General features: G+C 37.6%; 1 protein-coding gene and 2 long non-coding RNA genes across 15 annotated transcripts in view; 1 reads left to right on the top strand and 2 right to left on the bottom strand.

The window, feature by feature from the left end:
* LOC100650810 (prickle planar cell polarity protein 3) overlaps positions 1 to 25,312 on the top strand; it is a 119,708-nt gene extending 94,396 nt beyond the window's left edge. For 3 of the 4 annotated variants that reach the window (XM_003396247.4, XM_048407851.1, XM_020863565.2), the window contains 6 exons: positions 15,873 to 16,176; positions 18,770 to 19,306; positions 21,839 to 22,158; positions 22,617 to 22,940; positions 23,445 to 23,884; positions 24,422 to 25,312. In XM_003396247.4, coding sequence (XP_003396295.1) covers positions 15,873 to 16,176; positions 18,770 to 19,306; positions 21,839 to 22,158; positions 22,617 to 22,940; positions 23,445 to 23,884; positions 24,422 to 24,672 — 2,176 coding nt within the window. In that variant the 3' untranslated portion in view covers positions 24,673 to 25,312. Of the gene's footprint in view, positions 1 to 11,793; positions 12,264 to 15,872; positions 16,177 to 18,769; positions 19,307 to 21,838; positions 22,159 to 22,616; positions 22,941 to 23,444; positions 23,885 to 24,421 lie in introns of those variants that run through there. The other variant, XM_003396246.4, reaches the window with a different exon arrangement.
* On the bottom strand, positions 563 to 13,634 carry LOC110119380. Of its 8 annotated transcripts, none has more exons than XR_007224886.1 (4): positions 12,005 to 12,080; positions 11,893 to 11,901; positions 10,974 to 11,802; positions 563 to 9,395 (listed from the first exon to the last, which is right to left on the bottom strand). It is a non-coding gene; the product is annotated as an uncharacterized LOC110119380 (long non-coding RNA). The 8 variants fall into 8 exon arrangements; XR_007224884.1 differs by having other exon boundaries at positions 563 to 5,275; positions 5,590 to 9,395; positions 11,893 to 12,021; XR_007224885.1 differs by having other exon boundaries at positions 563 to 8,180; positions 8,256 to 9,395; positions 11,893 to 12,021.
* LOC110119381 lies at positions 15,167 to 18,845 on the bottom strand. Of its 3 annotated transcripts, none has more exons than XR_002307797.2 (3): positions 18,290 to 18,776; positions 17,483 to 18,159; positions 15,167 to 16,419 (listed from the first exon to the last, which is right to left on the bottom strand). It is a non-coding gene; the product is annotated as an uncharacterized LOC110119381 (long non-coding RNA). The 3 variants fall into 3 exon arrangements; XR_002307798.2 differs by having other exon boundaries at positions 17,483 to 18,408; positions 18,471 to 18,774; XR_007224888.1 differs by having other exon boundaries at positions 17,483 to 18,845.
* Positions 25,313 to 27,260: the final 1,948 nt, after the last annotated feature.

Raw genomic sequence — 27,260 nt, 5'->3', positions numbered from 1 at the left:
AGCGTGTTTAAACAGAAGTTTTCACGATATTTCCCGATATTTATTGGACGAGATAGGTAAACCGGATCACGAGCAGACCAGACTTATCTTAAAAGAATGAAAATAGAGAAATAATCCAACGCTCCGGGACAAGGTTCACTGGGCGCAAATTTCCATCATCCTGCCGCTCTGGAGAACTTTTCCCTTCTTATCCTTTATCTTCTATCCTCGTCTACCGTCTCTTCCCCTCTTGCCTTTACATCGTTTCGTCAGTTGAACATTACGATACCATCGATCTCTTCCGATCTGTATCCAGATAATTTAATTGATAACACAGGAATTTAACACTTTCAGAGAGAGTTATAATCCATAATTTACAATGATTGAATAATGTAGAGATATTTATTGCGATAATAAATTCTGTTGTGTAATTGACAATTAGAAACAATTTAGAAACCATTTGTACCGTAGCATTTTTTAAAGAATTATATTCTTATGAAGGTGTAACTAAGTATTATAGGAAATTTAATTATACATTTCGTAATATATTACTATAAATTTGATAAATGAGAGTATCGACAAATTTCCGTAAAGCTTTTTCAAGTATTTATTTAGAAAGCATTTTACCATTTTCCCTAGTAGTATAACCAACCGTAAGCCCCACAGGGAATTTTTATAAGGACATTGAACTTCCTCTCTAACGATACAGACCGTGCTACACGCAAACAATTCTACTACAGATTCCAAAACTTGTTTCTCCAATCACACAGCCAACCGTGCCATTCCAATTCCCTAGGGAATTTTATCGAACATTCTTTGCATAGTTACCCATGTAATCACCAAAGAACTCGACCAAATCCTCGCAGCCAGAACTTTACAAGGATATCGTCTTTTCTAACGCAAAAGATAAGTTCAAAGTTCAATCATAAAACCTCGACCGTAAGCCAGGAACAATTTGAACATTCCAGGCTAATAGCTGCTCGTCGTGGCTTGCGCGTCGCGATTTCATTAATTTAACTCTTCCCCCTTTCTCCCTAGGTAACTTTGTACCGTTCACAGCCCCGTAATTCCACGGAAATGATCAAGCTTCTTCCACCAACCTCCTGCTTCCCTCGTACCGTTTCGTAGAAGGAAAGGATGGAGAGGCCAAAAGTACAGATAGAAGAAAGAGGAACGTCCTGCTAGTGGAGGCAACGAAACCGACAGGCAGAACTGATGGGTAGTTGGTCCTGTGCCGTGGATGAACTCACGTAGGTTCGAGTATGCCCCGTCCGAGCCATCAGCAGATGGATTCCAACCTACAATCTGCATAATTCCCCGACTGGATTTCCTTATACACTTGGCCAGCTCGCTCGCGCCCGATGGAACTCCACTTCCATTAACAACTCCTTTTTTCGTTCCTACCGATCGCGTTTGGACCTTGAGGCTCGTGCAGTGCCTCTCTCGCAGGCGGAACATATTGTTTACACCACGCGCTTCGAGTGTCTACGATTATACGGCGCGATTCGACCTTCGATTTGAGGTTAGGTTACGGTGTGCTTTTATTTGGAATGACTGAAGTTAAGGAATTGTATTACATTGAGTCAATTAATGGCATTTATTTTTTATGTTCTTTGTCATTTTTGAAGTTTTTGCTGGGATTAAATGTGAAACCTATTGAGTTTGGAAGAACTGATTTCTAGTGATTTTTTAAACTGGTAGAATGCTAAATGTAAATAATAAATTAGAGAGGAATATTGGAAAGAATTTGGGTATATAATATAGTTTATAGTATTCACAGCTTGTGAGCGAAAGTATCCCTTTTTAAAAATAGTCTTAGAAAGGTTCTATCTTAATTAAAATTCTGATCGTAGGCTCATGTAATATGCATTAAATTAGACACTTTACATACTATCATCTTTGAAGATCTGAAATCTAGAATATGGACAGCTTTTAACAATCAATTATGTATCACTTTGAATTCAATAAATAATAACGAAATGTCAATGTATTTTATGGTACTATAAATACATGACAAGGAAATATTAGAAATATTTGATGAATAAAATTGAAAACGTGTTTCGTTTATGTAAGTCGACAACAAGAAGTTAATAAATTCACGAACGCTCACCGTTCATGGGGATTTATTGCATATATCTAATACGGAGTTTCGTGGCAATTACGGATAGGAGTGGTTTGATGTAATTATGGTGATCATGATAAATATCCGCTGTATCCTTTCTCTTATGAAACCTTTGGATAACTGAAACCTCGTGTTAGTTGACTATTGCCGTACATGAAATGTTTGTGTCGTTGACAATATTTTAATATTATATTTTTATTTCTAATAACTTTATAATTTCAATCGTAATTACTTATATGACAAAAGATAGCCAGTTTTAGTTCAATTTAGAGAATATAATTGTTTTATTTTGTTTAATTAATTTCGTTAAATATTTTGTTTAATTTATACTACATAATAGCTTTGACTGTTTATATATATACTTATTTCTTTCTATATCTTCAATTCCCAACATTACCAGATATTATTTAAGCTGAAATTTAAAAGAAGGACATTTAAGCCAGATTTATTATTTATATAACCTAATTTGAGAATCTATAACAAATGCAAAAAGAAAGATATAAAAAATTCTTGTTAACCATAAGGAGTTCTCCACTGTCCAACTATAGAAGTACAAAAAGAAAATGTTTAATAAAGACCAGATTAACCTTCTCCATCCTTTCTGAACAAGTTTCCCCGGTTAAGAAGTCGAATCGCCTTGTTTGTATCCTGACGAGCAGAGAACTGTCGAGTGTCGACGTAACAGGGGCAGGGGGGGAATGGCAGGATTTACAAATATTGAAACAGGCCGCATTCGAGCAGCTACTATTGACGGAGCAGTCGAGGGTCGAGTTGTTACCGGTGTTCCTTTCGAGAAACCGACTTGGTTCCGTGTGCACCTCTGCCTCGGGAAGTCGTAATGAGCAGGAGAATGCTCGTGGGAACCGGGGGAGGGCTGATCGCATAAGCGCGGGAAAGAAAGTGCGCGCACACATCACCGTGGCTTCACAATCTTCGTGAATTAAAACAGAAGAATTATACTATAATTACACTATTATGGAACTGCCTTAACGATAATATGCAAATGGAAATTAAAACCAGTTAAGAAAGTTAAATAAGATTCAATAATATTGTAGTTTAAAATATGTAAGATGGTAAATAAAATTTAAGAGTTGATGAATGATGAACTTAGATTAGTTTTAGGTTAGAAAATTGTTTCAAGGACAGCATTGGTGATTGGATAGGTAATTTGGGACAGAATATAGGCGGAATGGAATATTTAGTAGCTTAAGGCGGTTCGCAACTCCACCTACTTTAGGCGCCAACTACTAGTCCCATTTTTATGATACTAAGGTTAGAATAAGTCCTTTTGTCAGTTTTGAATCTTCCAAAATTTGTCTAATTATTCTAATTAAGAACTACTCTGTTTGATATTTCCATTAGGTATAATAAGTATTACTGAATAATTCAAAATATCGTGAAAAGAAAAATGATTTAACGCATGACTTAGAATCTGAAGTTCAAGCGATGCATTTTTTGAGTTCTGCAGACGCAATTGCGAAACAAAACTTGCAATAATAATGGTGTTACATGTGCAGGTTAGGAACGCAAACTCGCATGTTGAAGAATCGTAGTCGTTAACAAGTAGAAAAATCATAATTTCGAGAGAGATTAATCCTCGACTGTTCTATACCGTCAATTTGCCCGAGCTCAATACTGCACGGTACTAAAAACCGGACGTTCGAACAGAAAATGATCTCGGAGTAGTATAAAAACCATCATCCATTGACTTCTCCTTTCCGTAAACAGACTCGAACGATTTGTTGATCACGCATTTCCGGTGTACGAGGGCTACAATGATTCTTCGGAAAGAATCTGCCCTCTTCTGTAATAGTAGACTATTATCTCAGGTCTGTCTAGGACAAGAAATACCTGTATCGAACAATATTGTTCGTCACCGTAATAAATCTCCAACAACTAGACGTTTGAACAAAAGGAATCGACAATTTTTAGAATTTTCTGAGCTCCAAATTTAGATAGGAAAGAAATCATATTGCACTACTAAATATTTCTTCAGTATCTTTGCAGCTATAAACCTAACCTTAAACATACACTTCAACACTTTCATTTCTGTTTACAGCTCGACTGTATCGAATCACACAAACAAATAAACATAGAGAGAGAGAGAGAAAGAGAGAGAAATAGTCGAATCACATACACACATATGTATGATTAATCAAAAGCAAAGAAAACATTTCAAATTAAACACCATTGTGACCTATTCTGAACCTGGCTACTTATGGCTCAGATTGTTGAAGGATCAAAGCATAATCAACAAATGAAATTAAAGAATCATTTCAGACCGAATGCACAACGCTTGTTAGATCCAAGGAAAGAAACCAGTTCCCCAGGACGAAAAATTCCTCGCGTGTCGTAAACTGGTGGCGACCGTGCTAAATATAAACGCGGGAAAAGGAGGAAAACGTAGGCCGGTCACCTCATAGCGAAGTTCGGTGATACACCACTGGATATTCGGCTTGCACCAGCTGTTTCACTGGACGACAGGTGTAGAGGTGGAGAGGAGTCGTTGAACAGTTGGAATCGGCGAATCAAAGGTCAACGTTGGGTTAGATTTTATTTCCTTACTAACGTATTTCTCACTTCATTCCAGATGTTTAGCTAAAAATAACAACGAATGACTATTGAACAAAATTGTAGAATCAATGGACTGTTTTGTTTTTACTGTATTTGTTGGAATGAAGTTGAAATTGGAAAGTATATGTGCATATATGTATGCACGTATAATTGTCACCTACCCTGTTATTCTGAGAATCCAGGAAGTGCGCTTCAAATATGATACGCTATGTATTCTACACGTAGTGTTTACTGTAGGCTTTTGATTCATTCGTTGAACAATGGTCATCAGAGCATTACAAAGTGGTTCTAACGTATGTAAATAAGCTTGTACAAATCTCACAGAATGAAATTTGTGAATATATAAGGTAGAATTGGGAATAACAATGAGTAGTCGTCGCGAAGATAACGTTTAAGTATTTGTGTGATTTATGTTTAGTGAAGTCTGGACGATTAATGCGCTGTCCATTAATGCCTATCTCAATAGTTCGACACTGGAATCCAGTATAAAACCAGTAAAACCGAAAGTAAAAGCCCATGAGAAATGTAGTATGTTTAAATAAAACTGAAAGTAGCTGGAAAAGTCGAGAAATTGTGGGAAAGTCCCGCTGTCACGGTAACCTAGAAATTCAAAAACCATCATTAACTCTGCCTTCTTAACGTAAAGGTATAAAATATCTAGATCTAAATTAAAATTTAAATTCTAATCAGTTGAAAGCAAAAAAAAGTTTCCATATACCCCTTAAAAATGTTGTCAATCCCCTAATAAAATTTTGAAACCCTCTCAATAAAAATAATTTATAATATTATAAAAAATCAGGAGAACTTTCCTTTGATTCTTCAAGTCTCAGAAAATCCGGGATAAGGAAGTAAAGACTCCCTCGATCTTAGACTTAAATTTCTATATAAAAGAGTAATCCATATTTTATAGTTACGAGAGATCCTTCGTTGATATATAGAATCACGGAAAATCCAAGATAAAAGAAGCAGAAGAATTGCAAATTGCTCTCCTCCCAGCTCGTGACACGCACGCATTCGCAGCTCGTTAACGCGGAGAGCAGTCGCGGCTACCGTATAAAGCTAGAACGGCAGCGGTACTCAGATCAACGTTGTCGATGATGGAGGATCTCGGTCGGATAGAGTGAACGCCTTCGGCGCGGAGGTTGAAAAGTTCGAGCACTCGGTGTTATGCGTGGAAGAAGCATAAGAGATTCATCTGCATAACAGTTAATAATTCCGGTACATGGTGTGCCTTGTACCGGTTACTACACGGTGTTCTCGCGCGCGTATGCGCATGCGCATGTGCGCATAACCAACCAGGTTTCTCTCAGACAATCGTGTGCCACCTGTTTTAGTAGAGTGTCAGAAGCGATCCTGTTACTTTAGACGTTAGAAATATGTCCTGCTGTTAAAGTAATGATACAGTCACCATTTCGTTTGATGGGATATAGAGATGAACGCTTTCTGAATAGTAGATCATTGAGATGAAATTAATGAACTAGGAATGAAAGAACTAGACCACTAAATTTATGCTGTAAGTTATCTATTCGAGTCTTCGAGTAAAAAGATTCAATTACAGAGATGCACGTTTCAATTGTCTAACAGAATTTTCAATCTACCTTGAACTAGCGGACCATTGACGTCTAAACCTCTGGACCGATAGAAAAAGGGTAATCCATAACGGCAAAAAATTGATTGAGGAAACCTTCATCCTTTTCAAATGAAGGAAATGCTTGGAATGATTGAAGGAAGACGAAGTACAGCTTTGATTGAAACCCTGGTGGCGAGGTAGCTGTTTTTGCTGAATCCCTTGAAATAGAATGAGCCGTACTACTTCACTAATACAAACAAACGTTATAAATATTGGACCAGTCGTTCTATTTCTCAATTACCGAACATGGTGATTAATTAAAGCCATGATTTTAGATCGAATCTTCGTCTCGTTTAGAATCATACTGTGAACCAGAAATGTTCGTCAATTCCATGAACGATAAAAAGCTTGAAAGGGAACAGCAGCAAAAACTGTGATGTGGCAGTTGCCACTAAGCAGCTCGATGAAGACATTTCTCCATGGCATTCTCGGAAGCGAATGTCCTGGCTGAACCAAAAAGAGATGTTGCAACGTTGTATGCCTGCCCTCTGAATTAAATTAAGCCGTCAATTTCGATCCACCCTTTTAATCGGCTCTTCGACGAACGAGAATCGAGTCAGTATCTCCATAGCAACTTATCATGTACTGAATCGTTTGCAAACCACCATCGATATTTCTGCTAAAATATCTTTGATTTTTCATACAGTAAAGATAATTAGTGGCATATAGCCTTATGGTAAGTTCTGTGGAGGAAAGAATCTCGCTGAATCGTAGTCGACCTCAACGGTAAAGTAAAAAGTAAGGAGGAAATGAAATTTGCACGCTATGGTTGCGGTTATGTTAAGCGAGTGAGGTTATGGAGACGTTAAAAGCGCTAACTTCGAATTTTCGAATATAAGATCGACTGTAATCACTAGTACTAGCGAAATATCTGTAATTATGGCCAGACAGATATATAATAACATTTAATGGCTATATGAGCTTTTATAAATCGTACGAGATAATTACGTATTAAATATATTTTTTGCAATTTGTAAAACATTATTTTTAGCGAGGGAAAGATATCAAATAAAGATTGATGAGAATACTTATTAATGAAGAAAATTGATTTATGGACATTTGCAAATGAAAGGTTTTTCTCTCGGTTCGCTCGTTCTTCTAGGCATTAGAATGCACAAGTTGTTCATGTTAAATGCTAAAAACCACTGCCGAAGATTAGTCGTGTTACTCAGTCGTTATCCAGACATCGTTGCGACTTCTTACGTATGCATGATGTGAAATCAAAGAGAAGCAGCGTGAGCAAATGCTACTGGGTATTAACAGTTCGTTCCAGATGCAGCTTTATGTTTATGCATCTATTTTAACCTCAAGTCAAACGGAACAGACAGCGTGCCATCATAAATAAGGAACTCCAACTATAAGTTGCGGATCTGCCTAATTGATGACCAATAAACAGAAATTTCTCCTCCCAGTTCATTTTGCCAGAAACAAAAAATCAATTAATAACAAAATGCAAAGATTGCTTTTGAAGAAGAGGTAAATTATTTAAAAACGTATTATACAGTTCCCACTTTATAGCCAGTAAGAATAAATGTAAAGTAGAGGGGACAAAAACTCTATGCTTATTGGCTGAGCGTCAAAACGCACTGTGATCCTCTCATGATAACGCAGAAGGTGGGGATAACCGAGTAGCCGCGAATATTCACGATTACACCTTTCTCTAATCTTTGGACAATTTTCCTACAGAATAGATGTTACTCTTTCACATCCTCCTCCATAATCTTAAATTCCTTTTCTACATTTCTCCATGTATCGGCAAACAGCATGTTAAACGGATATTTGTCAGAGAAATAAACGGAGAAGTTGTGACTTGACTGAGCCGAGCATGATTCATAGCTAGCGTTATTATCACGAACCTATACTCCTGGAATCGCCCTGAAAAATCATTCATGTGTATCGCGGTAAAATAAGCAGAAAGGAGACTAGAGGTTTCTGCTAATCCATGCTTACGACTGAGTGAAACGAGAAACGGTGGAATGTTGGAGAGTACGGTAACGATGATTAAGCGATTTATGTCTCATTGGCGGCGGATAGTCCGTATCATTAGGGACGATCCGAGAATCGAGTCCGGAAAAGGACTCGTTCCACTTGGATTACGTAAGAATGCCTATTCCAGATCTCTTTGCCCAATGTAACGTTCAGAAATGGATCAGGATTCGTTCCAATGTATTCAGTGTCTTCTGATACAGAGAATCGTTTTCTACTAATTGATTAATTAACTTTTAATTAGGAACACCGTTTTGAATAATTAGTTTCGACATATAAGATACGTACTGCATCGTTTCTTGGTGAATTAAAAATTTGCTGAAACTGATTATGCTTTACCAATTTGGCTAATGAAGTGTTAATTAAAATCGCGCTTTTTGGCCACTTTACTTGGGAATTTGGAGCATGTGTTCGGGCAACGGATTCCCATTAAGTTTAAAACTTCCCTGTAAAAAGACTCCCGGGACCTAATTGAATATCAATTAATTTGGTAGCAGTCTGATACTCGAATGCGAACGAGTTTGAACTTAAGATTCACGATGATGATATGTAAATCTGAAATCCATCACGTGTTGTTGGATGATTAATTAACCTGTGATAAGAGTCTGTAAATAATTTAGATAAATATGTAAAATATAAATTTATATATAGATTCGAGAGAAACGTAGGAACAAAAGAACTGCTGTATCCTGTTTTCGGTATTTCTTATCGATTAATGAGCAATTTATAATTAACCAGTAATTTTACACCATCTCACGTTAATGAATTCGTACGTATGCGTCTGTTCGATGCAATAAAAGATTCAATAGAATAGTTTGCCGATATACGAAGCAAAATGTTCCGGTTTTATCGAGGCCATCTGGTTAATGGTCGATTAATAACCAATTAACATCGCATTTCCAAGTGAACCAGTCGGTTAACGATCAGCCAAGAACCATTACCGTGTTTCTTGGGCAAGGCGAGGGCATCAAGTGGATATACTCCAGAAAAACGGCAGCGTCATTACGACGAACATTTGCAACCACTTGCAGTGAGCCTGCGGGACATCGCCAACGACGAGGCTATGTTTGCTTCTGCAGTCCAGTTTACGTGTCACTGAGAGTGCTGAAATCGTTGTAGATAAATTTAGTCTTCTTTCTGTCGTAAAATAGTAAAATAGTACAACATGGTAGGATACCTAACATGCCCAGATTAGAAGGAGGAATTATGGCAATTGGAGGAGTACATTGATGTTTGATATTATTTTCCACGTAGACAAGATTCTAGAGAAACTTTATGAACCTAACCTCCATTCCAGTGTAAATTAATCTAAGACGACAGATCTCAAGATTTTGATCCAATTTATACAACCGAGCCGTGCCAGTTTGAACTAAGCATTAGAATCGTAATACACTAATCTAATCTAAAACTGAAATAAAAAAAAGGATTTAAAACAGATTGTCATAGACCAAAGAATATCAGAAATTCTATAAAATCCATTTGAAACTCTTCAACTACACCCTCTGACTAATTTCTGCAATATCAAATAAAAAAACAGTCCTCAACTCCAAACGCAGAGAATACTAATCTAACCCAGAGCAACAAAAATCACCCCTGTATTGTCCCCAAGAAACGTTCCTGCATTCTCCAAGGATATCCACAGGAGAGAATCGATTCGGGCGATAGCGTCGTAGCAGATTATAGCCTCGGGGTGCGGTTGTGGTCACGGCACGCACAGTCCCTCGTGGAACGATGCTGGACCGACATGACTGGAGCGCGCGCGCGTACTCGAACGGGGCCCTTCGGCGAGGCGTCGAGTCCCGACACGCCACACATATTAGAAACGAATATAAATATATCGGGAAGCTCAGCAGGGCCCGCGGCGTGGTGGTGGGGACAAGCGAGCGCGTATTGGCGGCGTGGAAGTTACACGCAGCGGCGTAGCAGCTAGAGTTCGAGAACGGGCCCTCGTTCCCCCTTCCCTGAAGCGGCTTTCCAGCCGAGTAGCCGCCTTTACCCCGCACTTCTCCGGCTGCCAAGCGGTCCCAGAGCACGCTCAGTGTCCGCTCGGCCTCAGCACGCCCGAGTAGGAAGGACGGAAACGCCGCTTCTAGAAGCTTTTTAACGCGTTCACGGACCGGTCACGATACTACCGCCAATTAACCCCGTGAACCTTCTTCTCACTGTTTATTCCCTAATGTCCTCGAGAGTTTTATCATTGTTTTACCAAACTTCAATTAAATTAAGTGTAGTTAGAGAAGGTTCTAGTGGTGGTGTTTGACAGTTCATCGTTCATATCCATTTTTGTGATTACGTGATAAATTGTTACGGTCAATATGAGCTGCTTTGAAGGTTTGTCGGTGGTTCTACTGCATCGGTGATTGACAGGATGAAGGTATTCGTGACTTCGCTCTGTCAGACTGGTCCCGGAATAGACTGACACGTCGCGTGTCAAGGCTTCGACGTGAATCGAATCTGATCCGTTGAAGAGGACGACTGAAGTGAACGGCGATCGGAAACTGACGCTTAAGAGAGTTAGGTTGTGTGAATCCTAGGCGAAGAGAGAAGCAGGCCGATCGATACAAAGATCGGGTTGGAGAATCCGCGTGAAACGTTATCGCTCGCCTGATTCCCTTTGTACGTTCGACCACGGTGCCGCGTATTAAAACGTTAATCTCTGGCTGTACTACCGGTTATACGTACAGATTGCCTCTCCCTCTCCTTTCTCTTGCTCTCTTCCCATTCTGCACATTGTACGCTCTTTCCCTCTCCCTCTTGGTTTAGCTCTCTCTGTTGCTCCTTCCTAGCTGCATCTTTGTCTCTTCTTTTCCTCTTCGTTGCCTACTATCTTTCCTCCTTCCTTCCTTACGACGCTCGCTTTCTCCGTTGTCCCTGTCCCTTCGACGCGTCCTTGTCGTATCCTGGAGAATCTCTTGGTGTTCCAACAGCGCGTGCCAACCCGAGGAACTGAAAAAAACATGGTACACCGTCAGCCGAATGCCAATATCACTTTTTTGGCTCTTGCAAAATGGTTAAAGTATTGAGTAAATGGCAGACTTGGAGGAGCCACCGAGTTTTTTAGACCTTATGAAGCATTGGGTCGATGATGACATGCATAGAATCGTGGACTTTCGATGTCTGGCTCTTCCAATCTTAGGATTCCAGACACGATTCTGTAAGACTGTAAGAGAAGTCGTGAGGAAGAGACGATATACTGTTGACTAGGATCAGGCAGAAATTAATTTCAATACACTAGTATTCATCAACGATAATAAAATTACTCCTATACTGATAGTATACAACAACAAAACACAACAACGAAGGTTTTGCTACTAAAAGAGGTAATGCTTCATAATGACTGACATCAGCCCCTCTAAACGAGAACAAAAGATGTTAACTTACATACATCAATTATAGAAGAACAGTTATTCCAATGCTACTTTCAAATTGCCAAACGAATATTCCTTTGAAACCAGCAACAATTCAGATGGCATATTTACATGGGTCAACTCCTTAAGAAGTCATGTCAAGTCTAGCAAGAAGACGGAAGACCTCAGTGCTAGGCTCAAAAAGATGGTGGCAGGGTGGCTGCTGGGCCACCAGGAGCCACCAGGAAGCTTACCTCCGTAAACTATACGCCAGGAAAAACGATCAGGTTAACAAAATTGACGATGAATCTGCCAATCGACGGGATCTACCCAGTAATTGGACACCTGGCGCCGTCTACGAGTTACCTTCCACCGATGAACATTATTTAGATGCTTTTCTGAGGAATCGTGAAGATGGAAACGAGGAAGATGATGTGGTTGGTGTTATGGTCGGGTGTCCAGCTTTGGCTACAACGAGAGCTAGCCCTACGGAGAAGTGCGTGGAATATCTAAACGGTGCCCACGACGTTGCTGTGTTTGAAACCGAACGCAGGATCACCGGGGAGCCAGTGATACCTGATTGTGGCTCCTTGCATTCGGGTTATGATGTCGCCGCCTCTGCAGAGTGAGTTGATCTCGTTTTGCCGATTGGCCTGTTCGAGGGAAAGTTTTTTGGTCGGTAGCCTGCTTGTGATACGGGTGTCGTTTTAGTGATCTTGTTTTTTGGCGAGCTGGTTATATTCTTCAGAAGAGTGCGTGGAGAGTGGCTGAAAGGTGTTCCGTGTTATGTTGATTGGTGTGAAAGGTTTCGTGTTTACATTTTGTTGTTTTACTGGCAAAGGATATACATACGAATTCAAATTGGATAACAAATTTTTGTACAGTTTTGGTAATAAGCGAGTATTTTTTAATACTTATTGGTGGTCCATTGGTTTAAGACTCTTCTGGTTGAAATTATATCTCTGCTCATAACTATCTGGATACTGTGTTATAATCTTACTAAAATATATGAATCAATGTTAATTGAATTAATCGTGATAGTCTTTGTATTAACCTAAAGATAAAAAGATTTCATTTTCAAATACTGCAAAGTAAGCTATTACAATTGAATTAATAATAAATAATTGAATTAATCGTGATAGTCTTTGTATTAACCTAAAGATAAAAAGATTTCATTTTCAAATACTGCGAAGTAAACTATTACAATTGAATAAATAATTGAATTAATCGTGATAGTCTAAAGATAAAAAGATTTCATTTTCAAATACTGCAAAGTAAGTTATTACAATTGAATTAATAATAAATAATTGAATTAATCGTGATAGTCTTTGTATTAACCTAAAAATAAAAAGATTTCATTTTCAAATACTGCAAAGTAAACTATTACAATTGAATAAATAATTGAATTAATCGTGATAGTCTTTGTATTAACCTAAAGATAAAAAGATTTCATTTTCAAATACTCCAAAGTAAGTTATTACAATTGAATTAATAATAAATAATTGAATTAATCGTGATAGTCCTTGTATTAACCTAAAGATAAAAAGATTTCATTTTCAAATACTGCAAAGTAAGCTTTAAAGTACAATTGAAATGAAGATTAACATTTGGCTCATAATATTTAAGGTTAGGATAGTTCAAAAAACATTAGAACATCAGAAAATCGTCTACTAACTTGAGTCCACTATAGAAAGTTATCAAATTCAAGTACTAACTAATCAACCAATAAGAAAGAAACAAATCAAAGCATCATTAAACGTTCATAATATTATACATGAGAAATAGTAGTAGAAAAAAGTGAAATTAGCACATTTCGCGTTTCATTGACCACACCGGCAAAGCGTATACTGTTTTCCTTGAACGTAGTCAGATCAATCTCCTACGGAATAATGTTCGCACTTTCTCGTCGAAAATGAAATTTCTCCCTTTCTATCTCACACAGTGTTGATCATAAGTCGAATGAATCAGTTTTTAAATTACGATAGACTAGTTGATGTCTTACGTCTTACGGCCTGGAAGCAGTATGAAGTTGCGATGAGAACAGATGATTCTCCACTGGTTACCGTGTAATCAGGCCTACCACTCGCTGCCAATTCATCGTCTTTCATGCAAATAGGGTTTCTTGTCGTACCATGAGACTTTCTCTCTCTCACTTGCAGAACATCTTAATGATATACTGCCCTCTAAATTGCAACATGCATACTTTTCGTTTTGAAAGTGAATCAATGCTATATTTTCGTTTTTCTCCTCCGTTTCTCCTAATGGGAAAAATTAACTAAATTGTGTGTAGGTCTGGTTTTTTTTTAAGTTGAGAGGTTATTAATTGATATTGAACGGAAATTACTAGATGTCGGTCTTATAGTACTTCTGGTTGTGAAAGTTAAGAGATATTAATTTTATTCTTAATTGCACACGTATATTTCTTCTCTCTTTTTTTTTAATGAAAATTAAAGGGTTTCTTTATGTTCGTTGATTTTATTTTTCACTGCATTTAGTTTCCTTTTTTTTTTTTTGAGTCGAAATTAAAGGGTATACTAATTTTCTTTTTGATTATGTACTTTTTTTTTTAAATTGATAGGTTTGCGAAGCGATCGAGGTCCTTCCGTTTCTTCGAATTGATGGGAAGCGAATTTATCGCTTCCTGTGGGAAAAGAATGTCTTCTTGGAACGCTACTGCGTTTATATGCAACATGTGTAGTGCTACTATGAATTCTTGGTTGCATGCACTCATGTAGAAACATATTTAACACACTAATTAGTTCTAAATCAAACATATTTCGATTAATTGCATTGATTATATTTAAAGCTATTCGTTTTAAAAAATTATGTATATATAATTTGTTAACATAATTCAATATTAATAGATATCTATTTATAATTTCTTGTGAATTAAAGCGTTCGTCACATTATAGCTTCGTGCAGAAATGTTTCGGAATTTAGAGCATATTACTAGAAGCATTTCGATACTCTGCTTTTGGAAGACTTAGATAGTATTTAACTTCTTCAGCGTAAGAGAATGTCAATGATTTTGAATTTACGATCAACGATAAAGTTCCTGCACCAATCAAATTAGGATGACCGGAATTTTTTCTAGTAATTACATGTAATGAATCCGATTTGTATGGTTTTATTGCGAATTGTAAAATTGAATTAATATGTCGCCTTTATGAGCGAACTTTCCATCCAAAGAACCATATAATTTATACTTTCTGTTTAGGTATGCGGAATCATAACCTAACTTATATTTAGCATTATGTTAATTTGCCAATTAGAGCATTACTTCATTAATTGGAATAATCATTCCACTGGAAATTCTTAAATACTTTGAGATCAGTTAGACTGTTTTATTTTCAATGTTTTATTATTAATCTTTGTAAAAAAGTATCAATAATACACTATTCTGTAATTTGTACATAACCTATATTAAATTACGCATATTGGTCAAATTTATAAACTTCCATAAATATCGAATAAGTCAATCTGCAACAAAATCAAGAAGTTTCTAAAATTCATGAATCTAAAATGTGATTTCATAGAATGAAAATAAAGTTTATTTAAAATAAATTTACTGTATAAACTACATAAATTTGCTAGGTTAGAAACCTTACCCAAAATAAAACTATGAAAGTATACAGGGTAGGACTAATGGTAGTGAAACCGGGCAGAGAGTGGTTTTAAATAAAAAAATAAGAAAACAATTTGGTATAACATTTTTTCATCTGAAACATCGTCTTCGAAGATTTGACAAGTATGCTTAAAATAATCAACATATAAACTACATTTGAAAATAAATCTAAAATGTACAACAATATTTTTCATATAATGCTTCATGCTTGAGAAAAATAAATTTGAAAATGTATTACACGCACACACTAGGCCAGTTCGAACAAGGCTATCAGCGGAAAAATTTATTTACATTTTTGATTTGTTTCCATGTGTATAATAGCATCCTGCTGATTGTTTACTCGTACCTAATTTGTACCTATCCAACTTAAAGTATATTTGACAAATTTTCAAACTTGATTTTCTCATGAACGAAGCGTCATATGAAAAAATGTTATTCTATATTTCCAACTTATTTTTTCATGTAATATCAGCCCCTGCCCGGTTGTACTACGATCACCGCCCAATCCTGTGTAAGATTAAAGCACGTAACAAAACGCAAAGAAGACCAATGACCTCGTTTTCGTTGCCCTGAGCCTCTCTAACCCAGAGCACTCGATTCTGATTTCAGAAAGGTGTGCAGAAGCTGCAGGTGTCCCAGGGAGGAGCATCAACGGACCTCGACAGAGGCGGGCGGTCCCTCGGGACTCGGCCTCGGTCCTGGTCCGCCGATGGCCATGGCCATGGCTTTTCAGAGCGGGGCCGCTGGTTCTTCTCACCAGGAACCTTTCAAGAGTCCCGTGCAACCGGCTCCGCCAGGCCTCGCCCTTCAAGAGGCTCTGATGCATCATCAGAGGCACTCGCAGAGCGACGATGACAGCGGATGCGCGCTCGAAGAGTACACGTGGGTCCCGCCAGGCCTCAGGCCAGATCAAGTAAGAAAATAACTTATTCGACATGCTTAGAATACTGACATAACTATGGTCCCTCGATTTTATCTTTGTACTCTGGCCGTTAGAACTTATTTTTAACTCAAGATATATCTAATAACATTTATCGATTATATATTCTTGTATGTGGTGGTTGAAATGTCCATTCTTTTTTTAGGTTAAGTTGCAGAAATTAGATTAACGGTAATGGGACCATGATGTTCATGATGTGATCGGTGTTTCCATTACCTATAAAAATAATTATTGTGTAAAATCTTTTACATACAATGTCTGAGTTATTTGCGGCCAAACATTGTCAATATGTCCTATACGTCAAGATAAGAACAAAATGTCATGCAAACATATGTCATTGAAAGCACTGTCAAAGAATTATAAAAAAAAAATGACATACAAAATTCTTCGTTTTCCAACTTCAACCAGTAATAAACAGGAACTTCAAAAAGTAATTTTTTGCTGAAATGATGAATATTTCGAAATAGGATTGTAGTTAGAGTTGTAGAAGTATTATGATACCTTCTGACCATTGCTAGATGTAAATAGTAATAAAGACGTATATTTATATGACACATTTTTCTTACTTTGACCTATAGAATGCACTGACATTTCGCCGCAAAACATTGGGACACCCTGTATATCGCATAATGTACATATTGCAATACTTTACATGCATATACATATGTGATCTAAGCGATTAGATTTTGCTTAGAATTTCTTAATTTTTAATTTTCACTCTCTTTAAGTTCTGTAACTTTTAATTTCTAAAAGCCTAGGTAGGCGATTAGATTTTGTTTAGAATTTCTTAATTTTTAATTTCCACTCTCTTTAAGTTCTGTAATTTTTAATTTCTAAAAGCCTAGGTAATTTAAACATTCTTGAAGGTAATTAAAACACAAATATCAATTCCAAATAAGGAACATCATGACAAGAGAATTTTATGCTAACGAAACAAAAGAATTTTAAAAAGGTCAGCCAAAGATTTGAACGTTACAAAACTCATACAGAACTTAGCTATATGGGCGCAGCTTGATACTCCACGCGCCATACGTGGTGACTTTAGATTTACATAAAGGTTGACTTTCTCTCCGTAGGATTTATCGAGACAGTTACAAAGAGGATACCCGCGACGGCTAGAATTTTGAGAAACTTTAACAGTTTTACATATTATTCAAGAGTATTAAGGTTATGTGAAAGATATAACGTTTCGTTTGGAAAATGTTGAATTCGCGAGGTTAGAATATCAAGAACTTTTACAATGAAATTCTTCACCAAATGTAAATATGCAAATACTTACTGCTGTATTATTCTTCCTCTTTCCTCCTACTTACAATTAGTTATTTACATAATAAAAACGTTAGAAATAGAAACGAAATATAAATGAGAAAAGATTCGGGTCAAACGTCGATCCCGTAAGCGAAATAAAACATTGCAGACCCATTCCAGTGTTTTGTCCAAGGGAGGAGTCCGTCACGTGTCCCATGTAACTGTAAGCATTTCATTTCTGAATTATTCATGAATGATGAATATCGACCATCGTGATCGCCGATACATAAAACGTTTAAGGTCTTCGATTCATCTCGTAAAACTTGCTAACCCGTCCATTAAAGATTTACTTGTGTAATTCAAACTTTTATTTTTATTTTCCTCACAGTCGATATAGGAAATTTCATAATCATGTTCTATTCGTTTATCTTTCTTTTTATTGTGGGACACGGCGAATTCTTGAAGCAATCATTCTCAAAGCATCGAAATTATTTATGCACGTGCATCTTTATCAGATTCACCGTCACAGAGATCAAAGAGATATTCGATATTCCATATCGAATAAATCGAAGCATATCAAGTTCTGTTTGATCGTTTGAGCGTTTCCAGGAGGCGCCGATCGATTGACACTCCTTGATCACGTTATCGATATGGAAGCTAACTCGATTGATCAATCGCACAGGTGCATTAATCAATTGAATTCTAGTTCTTTTCATAAAGAAAGATCATTATTAATTTAAATTATGTCACGTTGGTTAAACACATAAAATTCATACAATAATTACAAGAAACAAATATTATAGGACATAATGCTTCATCTTTCATAAAAAGAACATACCTCTTATTAACCTTTCAAAACGATGTTCCTCCATTTCTTTACAACTTACAATATTCTCCTCATTTTCTAACAAATATACGAAAAAGCCGAGCACTTAAACTGATTGCATCAATAAACAACTAAAAGAAAGTAAATTAATCAATTCACCTTATTCCTTTTGCACAAGACTCTATATTCTAACCTCTTCGTTTCTTAACCTCTTTACCAACCGAACCATGTATGTACATATCAAGATATAACATCAACGAACAATCAAGAAAAGCTAAATTAGTCACTAAATCTACTGAAAGAAGTTTTCCATTCAAAGATTTTTCATTTCCAGTTCATCGTGTCTCCTTTGCCCTCGACACTGTATTCTAACCTATTTGCTTCTTTAAACCAATCAAACCATTTATCAAGACACGCGCAAAATCCCGATATCTCACAACACGTCTGTCCCAATCGCTCTTAATTACCATTCCTTCGCGCCATGTGTCGCAGGTACACCTGTACTTCAGCGCGCTACCGGAAGACAAGATCCCGTACGCGGGCAGCGCCGGCGAGCGGGAGCGGGTTAAGCAGCTGCTACAGCAGCTCCCACCGCACGACAACGAAGCGCGGTACTGCAGCGGCCTGAGCGAGGAGGAGAAGCGGGAGCTTAGGGTATTTGCCGCGCAACGGAAACGCGAGGCGCTTGGACGGGGACACGCGAGCCAGCTGGACAGGCCCCACGGCGCCGGATGCCGCGAATGTACCAGGCCGATCGCGGCCGGCGAGATGGCGGTGGCTGCGAGCCGCGCCGGTCCGTCCGCCCTCTGGCATCCGGCCTGCTTCGTCTGCTGCGTGTGCAGGCAGCTGCTCGTCGACCTGATATACTTCTGGAGGGACGGCAGGTTATACTGCGGCCGGCATCACGCGGAAACGCTGAAACCGAGGTGCTGCGCCTGCGACGAGATCATACTTGCTGACGAATGCACCGAGGCGGAGGGGAGGGCGTGGCATATGAGGCACTTCGCGTGCCTCGAGTGCGATCGCCAGGTAAAGGTCGAACGAGTAGGAAGATAGTTTAATGTATGGTGGGTGAATGTTGGTTTTAATGGTTGACCCCTTTTTGAATGGTACGAGAAGACGTAGGTAGAAGGAAATCGATTAACATTTTCCTTTCACTGGAAGATTTAGAATAGCTAAGAGAGTTTTAATGATACAAGGTCATGTTTAGGATCTGTAGTAGGTTTACTGAAATTCCTTTCTTTTTGTAGTTTTATGTTGTCTTTAGATACTTAATGATAGATTTGTTTATATTGCAAGTTAGATTCGCACGAGTTAAGATCTAATTAGGTCTTCAGTTCTAACCAGCTTAGTACAACTCATAATGCGACATCTATTAATATACGCAGTTAGATATATATAGATTTATGCTGAAGGATGTTCGAGATCATTGTTGTATTCGGAATATAATACAGGTAGGAATTTTTTATAATTGGTAATGAGTATTTATTAGTGGATTATTTATGCGAATAGTTACCCACATTAAAATAATAGGATAAGAGTATGGAAATAGATTGAGACCTATTGGATGTTTCTTGCTATTTAAGGTCAGTTATATGATTTTCTTTCGGTTCAGAAGCTTCAAGTACAGAGTCATTGATGTTACTGACTCTTCATGAATACTAAGCGAAAGTCATGAATTATGTATCGTATATATATGTATAAAAACGAACATCTGCATTTCAACGTCACTATTCAAACACCGGTCACTTCATGTACAAACTATGAGGTGATTAACTTCATTTCTACTTTTCTGTATCGTTTCTCAATTAACATTTCTTATTTTTACTTGATTTTTTATTAGAATCATGACTTTAGCTCACAACAAAAAGGAGTATCTAAAAATAGCTTCCTATTGAAAATAAATCGAAAAGGTTAGCACGGAACGCTAACGTAATCAAAAAAGACAGACTTGGATTCACAATTTATCATCGTTCCTTTGATCCGCATCCGACGCGGATCAACTTCTCTCACTTATCGTGACGATTAATCGAGATTCCCTGTCGACCAATACACACGCGCCTACTTAATTCCTCACCGTCAGATCAAATCGCACTTAATACCCGTACATAATGTAACCTTATCATCGAGAATGTATTAATTATAAAGAAACTAGTATTTTACTGAATACACTAACAATGCACAAATACAATGGCTGCAGAAAGTATTCGCACATTGTTGTATTTATTATAGGAGTTACATACTAATTAATTAGGTATCTTTAATAAAATAGAATAAAAATTTGAGACTATGAAAATGAATTATAGAATCTGGGTCTTGTTGTATATTAATTTGGTAAATTGACAAGTTAGAAATTCTATGTTATAAAGTTCTCGCTTATAATTACACAAGTTTTTGTTAAATAAGGTAATCAGAATAGAGAAAATTAATTTTGATTTTGTAAAAATTGCTTATGAAGATTTATTACTAAACTATTGTGATAAAATACTTATTACCATAATATTATATATTATAATTTATTAGTTTAACTATGCAAGAGGGTACTGATAAAAAGCGCTTTATTGAAAAATAAGAGAGTATGCAAATACTTTTCGTAGTCATTGTACATTTAGTAAAAGCATTGGAAAAAAAACACAGATGATATACCCTAGAGGAATTCGACAAAGAAAGTCTAATAGCAGTATTCGTAGTTGTATCGGGCGATACAGAGGGCAGCAGGTTTGTTTGTTGGTGCTTTTTGCGGCGTGACAATTATTTACGCCAGACGAGCACGTCCGTCGAGAGTCATTTAGTCCGGAGCGTTGGGACGATTTAGCTGTCAGCCTCAGACCTGTCCCCTTTATATTCCCGTGACGACTGTCCACGGCATGCAACGCGATAATTCATTGAATCTAGGTGTCGATAAATGTCACGAACAGTCGGGTATATATTGGACAAAGCTTCTTATCGGCCGAACCAGCTCGATAATAAACGATGAAATCTGGATTACAATCGGGAGCCGTATGTCGGCGTTTCCGCTCTCTGGGGATCTTCCGATAATCCGAGACAAAGTGCACGTTTGTAACGATGCATTGGCCCATGGAGTGGATTAATGGGATGAACAGAATCTGCGTGATGATAAAAGTGACCTTTGCAGGCGATCCGATTGATGAATGGGATGATGGATGACATTGAATACTCCTGATTCAGAAAATCGATTTATTCTACTATTGATGAGTCCTTAGGTCTGTTTGTTGACATTTTACTGATTTGTACGAATGGTTATGACAGTAATAGATTTGATTTTTTGTTTTATTGAAACTTTAGGTTATATTGGATGAACGTAAGATACGATTGAATAGACATACATAGAAATACAGATATACATAGACATTATAGACTGAACTGAATTCCGTTGATTATTAATCAAGGTGATTGTAAAGAAGATCGCCATTATTCATCTATTTTTTTTTTCTATTAACCATTCTAAAAATTATATAAATTCTATCATACGAAGTGTTCAAACAAAGTCACAAATCAAACTTTTCTCACACAATAATTTTTATAAAATTTTGATTTTAGCTTGGTGGTCAGAGGTACGTGATGAGGGAAGGTAGACCTTACTGTCTCCGATGTTTCGATGCTTCGTTCGCCGAGTACTGTGACAGCTGCGGTGAACCGATTAGCGTGGATCAAGGACAAATGTCACACGAGGGTCAGCACTGGCACGCGACTGAAGCTTGCTTTTGTTGCGCAACTTGCCGTACGTCCCTTCTCGGACGGCCGTTTCTTCCGCGAAGAGGTGCTATTTATTGCAGCATAGCCTGTAGCAAGGGAGAACCCCCGACAACACCGAGCGATTCTTCTGCCGGACCGCCACCACCACCACCTTCCTTCCTTAGGTAGTCATTGTTCTGACTCTCATGTAGTTAAGAAAGGAATGAAGAATTTTTAAGGAGGACGTGTAATTATAAAAGCTTACATACATTGAGTTTAATTTATTCGCTATACTTATTTGTTGGTCAAAAGTCAATAATCCTGAATATGTATTTATATATGATTTATGTTTTAATAACGTAGAACTCAACTTTAGTATATATGTTATTAAGTTTATATTATTTACGGTTTTCCGGTAAGATAAAACAGTCAAGCAAAATTTGAAGATTCAAAAATTTTTCTTTCTATTAAAATTGTCATTTTGAATAATAATTAAAGAACATTATTAAACTTGATAAATAGAGTAATATTTTTTACGTTGGCAATTTTTCATTTCATTCATACATTATCTCCTTAGAAACAACATTCTAACAAGATAAAATTTAATTATTTAAGTTCACTTTGAATTTGACCTGATTTTCAGAACTGGTCGGAGACCACCACCACCAAGCGAAGGTTCCTCTAGCCCACCACCACCTCCGCCACCTCCACCACCGCCTGGATCCAGACACACCCTCTGTTCTCCTCGTAACTCACCTCGAATGAATAGGAAGCATCATCAAACGTCTGCTTCCCTAGCGACAACACCTACGCAAAGCACTTTGAGTCCTGAATTCCCTACTGAAGGATTCCCTTCAAGCGGTTCCAAACCGAGTGGCCTTGACCGAGTGTTGCTCGAGAGGAATCTTGAGAGACTCCTCCAGGAACGTAGTTCACATCCAGAGGAAAGCCGCAACGAATTGGGAAGGTAAATTAATTTTTCAACAACCTAATTTCTCTATGAATCAACATGCAATTCTGATATTACCATTAACTTTAAAACACAAATATTTCTATCTGCATATTATTTACCATATTTCGAGCAATTCTACAAATAAATAATGAAATTCAAATTTATTGTATTCAATTGGTTTATAATTTATCTAAATGTTTCTAAAAAGTTGAAAAGAAAACAGACATTTAGATATGCATGATGGGTTGCCAACCGGTAGGCGGTGCTCTGCCTTGTCTTCCATTAAATCATCTATCATTGCATTCATTCTTTTCCTAATGAATCCACCTGTCTCATCAAATTACGCACCCTGTATAAAATTACCCATCATATGCATATTATTGTAAAATACAAATTTCTTCACGAAAGTAATTATCTAATCATGCAATCTCCAGCTGTAATTGCATTGCAACATGACTGATGAGACAATCTAAGCAACCATATCAGTTCAATTAGCTATCATAAATCTTCTGTTCATAGGTTAATGCAGGCAAGAGACCGCGAGCCGTTGAGATGCATTCAAAATTGTGCTCCTTCCCATGCGTCGAGCATGCCAGAGCTGCCTCCACCTCCCCGGCCTCCGTCCGGAGCGTCGGCGTCGGCGTCGGCGTCAACGTCCACATCGACCGGAGTCGTCGCAACCGCGATTCCCGGGATCGTGCTGGAATCGGCGACGTCGCCGACGACCTTCGTCGTCAGCCAAACGGACCCTCCGACGCCAACGTCGCGGCGCGTGCGGTTCCAAGGCGACTTGGACGTGAACGACCATGCTGCAGGGTCGTCGCGCGTCACCCTATCGCCCAACAACGATAGGAATTCATCCTCATCACCCTCTCCTCCCCCAGCGTCGCTGCCGAGAACGAATGTGTCTCGATCGAGAAGCCTGCAGCCGGAGGAAGTCGCTAGCACGTCCGCCTGGGGTGGGTAAACTTTCCCGCTTTGCATAAGATAACACGGTTCTTTCGGAGAATCGCTCATCTTCCTGAAAAAAGGGATCTTCAAAGCAATAAAAATATGGGTGTGGTGTTAAGTCTTTCAGGGTTGTATTTGAGTCTAGTGAGCACTGAAATTTTAAGACAAATTTATATATGATCTTTACTAGATCTCTTTATATTTTGAGGTTAATGTCTGTTGTACTGTAGTGAACATAATCATTATTTCTGCTATAATTGCTTCTTATAGAGAATAGGAAGTATAAATTCTCTGTTGTGTTTACGTTCTCTGTCATATTTTTTATATTTGATATATTTGATATGTTTACTGCATAGAATGTACTGAATGCTTCCACTGTGTATATTGCCTTTATAGCACCAATTATTATACCAACTATTTTTGCCTTGTAAAGAATATGTGCTATTCTATTGTATTAAAACTGCCCATTATAGTCTCTGTATTCACAATAACTATTACCCTTTTCCTGACTAATATATTTACTATAATTCCAAAACATATTCCAGGTGTCGCTGGGAGCTCAAAATCAAGGATAGAGGGCGACGACGACGACGTGGAGTCTTGCTGTTCTACCTGCAGCTCCTCAAGCAGTTCCGATGAAGCTGCTGCCTACGCCTTGCCACCGAGAAGAGCATACGGCGGTGTCAGGATCTCTTACGTGCCCAACGACGCAGTGGCATGCGCGAGGAAACGTACACCGACGTCTTCAATGTCGAATCAAGCGCATAGGGATGCAGACAAGTGTATCGTGTCCTGATGATCCTCTGAAGAGTTTCAAATCATCTTTACGTCGATATCAATGTATTGTTCATTGAGGGAAACACTTTTACTTCACTGCCAGGTGATGTGAAGAAGAAATTCGTGCGAGTCTCGAACCGATGAACAACGCGAAAAATATGGACTAACGCGATAAAATACAAGAGTTCCTAAAACCGACGTAAGATTCGCCATGTTTCCAGCACTCGAGACTCAGATAAACGATTTAATATACTCGTGTACATAATGAACGTACTTCCGAAATGATCGCTCGTGAAGACCGAACAATCGCGACGATCGCGCTTCTCCTTCTATTTTTAATACCCCGGTGTATTTGATAATGATAACGATGATGATAACGTTATATTTTATTACCATTGCCATTCCCGCTGCGTAAACGACAGTTCACACGGGCGCTGTGTTCTTGTTCGAGATTCGATCGTCTTGTCTTGACCAACTTTTTTTAGATAATAGTTCGAAAGAAAAAAGTTGGTCAACTCTACAAAGTAAATAGTATTTAACCGTGATGCGACTGCATAGCGTTACGCTGTAAGTACAAATGAAGAGCGTTCGGACCGAGATGTAGACAATCTGAAAAGTATTTGGAAAATAAATTGAGACGAAGACTAATTAAGCAATTATGTTGTTGTACGATTTGATTTTACCCGATATTTCCTTCATTTTTTACATTTCTTTATGCTAAATCTATTTGTCATTTTCTGTCATTTTGATCTTTCTATTAACACTGAATCACAAATGAATAATAAATAAATAAGAATAGGGTATAAATAGTAAGATTATAAATAATAAGTAAAATTAAACATAATGTTCTCAACTTTCTAATTAAAATTTATAAGTTCAGTTCAAAATGTATATGTTTAAGCATTAGATCACGTCAAATACTCGTCTTTAAGAACATACACCACTAAACAGAGAAAACAGGGAGAATATATGTTACAAGCAAATACATCTTTCTCCACCACTTAAACAATAACCAGCCGAATTAATTCAACCATCTTTAACGCATGAAAACTCGCTTTCTATTCTTCCAACGTAAAGGTAAGATCGACCATAAGCGAAACAATATTCGGAAAAATCGTAAAAGTCTCGTTCGAGGATCGTTGCACCGGAGCAAAATATGGGATAACCTACAATCGAAGTAGCCGATAGTAATCAATATGATGAACCATTTTACCAACGGCAAAATTTAAAGCTGTATCATTATTGAAGCAACAATGACAAATTTTGTCTTGATATTATATTGATGTCTGTTGAAAAAGTTAATGGTTATTGTCCAGTATTTCTCCATGTTTCTCACGTTCCTATTCCTAAGAACATAAATGGCTTTGAAACCAAAATAAAAAGTGTGTTCCTCTAATTATGTCGCACCAATGTGAAGAAAATTTTTCAACAAGTTGATACTTTGATACATACCTCTTAGATACTGTTTGGAACATGGAACAACAAATAACAATGTCGATGCATGTTTCTTTATGTTTCTGTCTCTAAAAACAAATGTCGTTTTAAAACCAAAACAGAACCTAAATATTTCCCTAATTAGGATGATTGTCAGTATGGACAAAATGCTTGCACAATTATTAACTTGTGGTATATTGTTGTATATATATGTTATATATATTTCTATAGCAAATAGTTAGTCGTTATTGTTTCATTGAGCATGAAGTTTAAGTAGACAAAACTGCACTGTGCTTGTCATCCGATTAGAAGGGGAAAAATGAAAACGCACGGTTGAGCAGTGAAAAGAGCGAAAGTGGTTTCTCTCGGCTGCACCAAACGTCTGTTGTTATGCCACTATCTCGTCTACTTGTTACACTCATAAAACGTTTCTCTCTCTATCTTTCTTTCTTTAGCTTTCTCTTATTTCACGCGAGAGAGATCTCTGGTTTATGAGGAATCGTCGGAAGAGGCCACGCCAATTTATCATCTACTAACGTGCACGTTTCCGATCAAGGATCCTCATGTTGCGAAAGATTATTAGCATATGGCGTACATCTATTATCCATGTCCCGCATATCGACGTAATCGAAGGTTTCAAACAGGTGCGTGCCCAAATGAAACTATACGATTATGTCATGGTAATCCCGAGGAACAACAAGTACACGGAATTATGAAACTGCTTGGGAGATTTCGTGACCTGCTGGGGATCTATAGAGAATTGTATGATAAATTGTTATAGTGTTTTAGTTGGGTTTTGTAACGCTGACTTAATTTGCTATAGTGTTGAAACAGGTGTAATTTTATGTTATTTGATATTTGGGTATTAGCAAATAGTGGAAAAGATCTTCAATTTAATTTAAAAAGTGATAAGAGAGTTTTAATATTCAGATAGGCTAAGATGGTATCAATGTGTTTTTGGATTATTACTTTTTTATTTTTAACAGTTTGTTTTTTTTGCGAAGACCGAAACGCAGGTCCATAACAATTTTAAAAAGTATTTTTTCTTTCGTTTTATGCGATTTTACTATCCATGCTTTAAAACGCTTGGAGTGAAATCCTCGTTGTAAATCGCGTGTTTGGAACAGTTTTACTGGACAATTACGCAAATTGACGCGTGGATGTTTCTCGAGA

The sequence above is a fragment of the Bombus terrestris genome, chromosome 7 (assembly GCF_910591885.1).
Source record: "Bombus terrestris chromosome 7, iyBomTerr1.2, whole genome shotgun sequence".
In the NCBI taxonomy this organism is placed as follows: domain Eukaryota; kingdom Metazoa; phylum Arthropoda; class Insecta; order Hymenoptera; family Apidae; genus Bombus; species Bombus terrestris.
This window is presented reverse-complemented; position numbering and strand designations above follow the sequence as displayed.